General features: G+C 32.7%; 1 protein-coding gene across 1 annotated transcript; it reads left to right on the top strand.

Annotated features, from left to right (window-relative positions):
- Positions 1–1,938: 1,938 nt before the first annotated feature.
- On the top strand, positions 1,939–3,344 carry LOC105168652 (glucan endo-1,3-beta-glucosidase-like). The gene is made up of 2 exons (XM_011088785.3): positions 1,939–2,147; positions 2,252–3,344. Exons 1-2 carry the CDS (start codon positions 2,063–2,065, stop codon positions 3,211–3,213), a joined length of 1,047 nt encoding a protein of 348 aa, XP_011087087.1. The 5' UTR covers positions 1,939–2,062; the 3' UTR covers positions 3,214–3,344.

Raw genomic sequence — 3,344 nt, 5'->3', positions numbered from 1 at the left:
TAGGGCTCGATGTGGCGCAATGATTAGGGAATTATATTACTATATATATATATATATTCGTCATCATTGTAACCTCGATCGCTGCATTATGACAAAGAAATCATATTAAAATCTTACAAAGGATCTTTGTCCAGATCCCACTTTAGACCCATCAGTTTGTAAGAAATTGGGAAAACACACAAGTGCTTAATCATAACTAATATAATTAATTACTTTTATAGATTTTTTATATATTAATTAGTTCAAGAAAGTCGATCTGGATATAATATAATGTGTTATTCTCCAGTCTTATAACAAAACAATATTATTTTCGAAGCTGGAATTTGATTCTATTTTCTCTCTGGATATGTTTGGATTTATGAAATAATTTGAAAAAGAATTTCTAACGACTTTATATTAAAAGAATTTACAATTCATCAATATTCAATAAAATATTATTTAAATTTGAAGATGGATAATTGGATACCTTTAAATTTAAAATTATGCAAACTAATAATTAAAAAAAAAAATGTTACTAGAAATTTAAAATTCGAATTTATGGCCGAAAAATGATTAGAAAATGCTAACCCATTTTTTACATCGAAAACACTTCCACGCTTTTTTTTTTATTTATTATTTTGATTCTTGTTGCCACCAACAAATTCCACTTGTTACTTTCTTTATTAAAAAATTACCAATCCTTATAATTTGACACAGACCGACAAATTAATTTATTTATAAAATATATTCAAATAAATGAAAAAACATTATATAAAAATAAATATACACCCACGTTCATAAAACATACATTATTAGACTTTTCCGTTCTAATTTTATGTACCACTGCAACAAAGTCTGCTTGATATTTCAGACAAACAACTTATTTTTTTAAGAATTGAGATAAGAGATTATTGGTGATGAACAGCATTTGGTAGACTTGATTTAGTTGCAATTATGGTAAATGGGGCAGGTTCCGGTAAGAATGCATTAAGTGGTGGAACCCCTATTTTATTATAACGGCAGTCTGCGGGTTGTTTGTAATGAATCATTGTTTGGGTTGCCATCAAATGTAATTGAATATTTTGTTGTATAATATTGGAGAAAAAAATATTTTTTGTTCAGTAATTTAGAATTTTTTTTATTTTTTATCCTATTAATTACAAATTTTTCAGGTTTAGTCCTTGTAATTTAAAAAAAAAATACAATTTTGATATCGGTATTTGGGAGACAAAAATCACTGTTCATTATCAAATCATATATTTTTATATATAAATATTTTATGTTTAATGTTGTATTTTTTGGAGACAAAAATTATTGTTTATTGTCAAATTATGTCTGTTTTATATTATATATACATATTATATATGTATTTTTTGGAGACAAAAATTATTGTTTATTGTCAAATTATGTCTGTTTTATATTATGTATACATATTATATAGAAAGTTGAGAAACAGAAAAATACGCAGATAGTGTAAAAACACAAAAACAAACATTGAGTGTATTTTGTCTTTTCTCGAAAAATACAAGAACACGAATCCAAATACAGCCTCTATGTTCCAAATCATGATCATTAGTGTTTCAGGTATAGCTAAAATTATTGTAAATGATGACTAGTCCTGATTAAATATTTTCCCATTGATTCTTTTTATTTACCATAGTTAACTTTTAAGTGGTAATAATTTATAACATAAGAGATAATGCATTTTGTTTTACAGTGATATATAAATATATACATTTGAGTGTATTTTATTTATATTTACAGAAAAAAGAGTGGCATAGGACAGAACGTCCCTGTCTAGTGTGAACAGCATCCTCAGACACAATTGAAAGCAAACTAAAACCGACCAAATTCAAATTAAAGCTGATGAGAAAAAGCAGATGACAAAGGCCAATAATTTGGAGAACACCTGATGAATAGATATTAAAGAATACAGTTCATCAATCTTACATGATCATTTGCACATCTACTCATCACACCAGAATCAGACCAGAATATCATCAAACATCATGTTTCCAAGGTACATATATAGTACTCACATATTCAGACACCAGAAAAACATTGCACACCAATCCCTATAGAAATGGAAAATCACAGAATGAGAATCAGACGAAGCATCTTTCTGACCCTCCTCTTTCCTCTCTTATTCCTACTGTCACATTCAACAGGTCTTCTTTTATCAAACATCGATCATTATATGTTCAAGTTCACAATTTTCTTGAAATTAATGTAGATATGAAGGATTGATTTCTTTCTTGATTTTCACTGGCAGGTGCTGCACAGGTTGGAGTATGTTATGGCCGCGTTGCAACCAACCTGCCACTACCCTCAGCTGTGATCAGCCTTCTTAAATCCAATGGAATATCAAGAGTTCGGTTGTTCAACCCGGACCCCGATGCTCTAGCACCCTTTTGGGGTACAGGGATCGAGCTCATGATCGGTGTCCCTAACGAAATCCTCCCCATGTTAGCTAATGGCACAGTTGCCACCTCCCAGCAATGGTTGAAATCGAACATTTTTACGTATGTTGCACCTAATCAAGTACGGTACTTAGCCGTTGGCAATGAAGTGTTACTAAAAGAACCATATTACACGCCATATGTTGTACCCGCAATCCTTAATTTGTACCAAGCTCTTCAAGCATTAGGTCTAGGTGACACGATTAAGGTATCATCATCACACGCGGCCACGATCTTGTCCAATTCTTACCCTCCATCGGCCGGCGCATTTGATCCCAACCTTAAATCAGTTTTGATCCCCCTTTTAGGGTTTCTACGCGACACAAGGTCACCGTTGATGGTCAACGTGTATCCCTTCTACAGCTACATTAATAACAAAGAAAAGGCCACACTAGACTATGCTCTTTTTAGGTCATCGAAAATTAAGGTTGATCAAAATTTGGCCTACACTAATATGTTTGACTCAACAATTGACGCATTTGTGTATGCTATGGAGAGGGAAGGTTTCCATGAGATCCCGGTGGTGGTGACGGAGACCGGGTGGCCAACGAGTGGGGCTGATGGCACCGGAGTCGATAATGCATTGGCTTATAATGGAAATGTTGTGATGAGGGCATTGGCTAATATTGGGACACCCAGAAGGCCAGGTGTCGGGGTCGAGGTCTTCTTGTTTGATCTATTTGATGAGAATGGAAAAAGTGGAGGGGAATATGAAAGGCACTTCGGGATTTTTGGGGCCAATGGTATCAAGGCTTATGATATTAGGTTTAACTAATCGTATATACCTTGTCTTTCTTGCTTCTGTTGCTACAAAGTAATGTTTGGTTGACAACCTTATCTACTATTAACCCTTTGTAGTAAATATTTCATTATTTGTTGTTTCAAAATTTTTGGATGTAAATCAGA

The sequence above is a fragment of the Sesamum indicum genome, linkage group LG8 (assembly GCF_026168435.1).
Source record: "Sesamum indicum cultivar Baizhima isolate 11 linkage group LG8, ASM2616843v1, whole genome shotgun sequence".
Lineage (NCBI taxonomy): Eukaryota > Viridiplantae > Streptophyta > Magnoliopsida > Lamiales > Pedaliaceae > Sesamum > Sesamum indicum.
The sequence above is the reverse complement of the archived record's forward strand: the minus strand, read 5'-3'. Positions and strand labels throughout refer to the sequence as shown.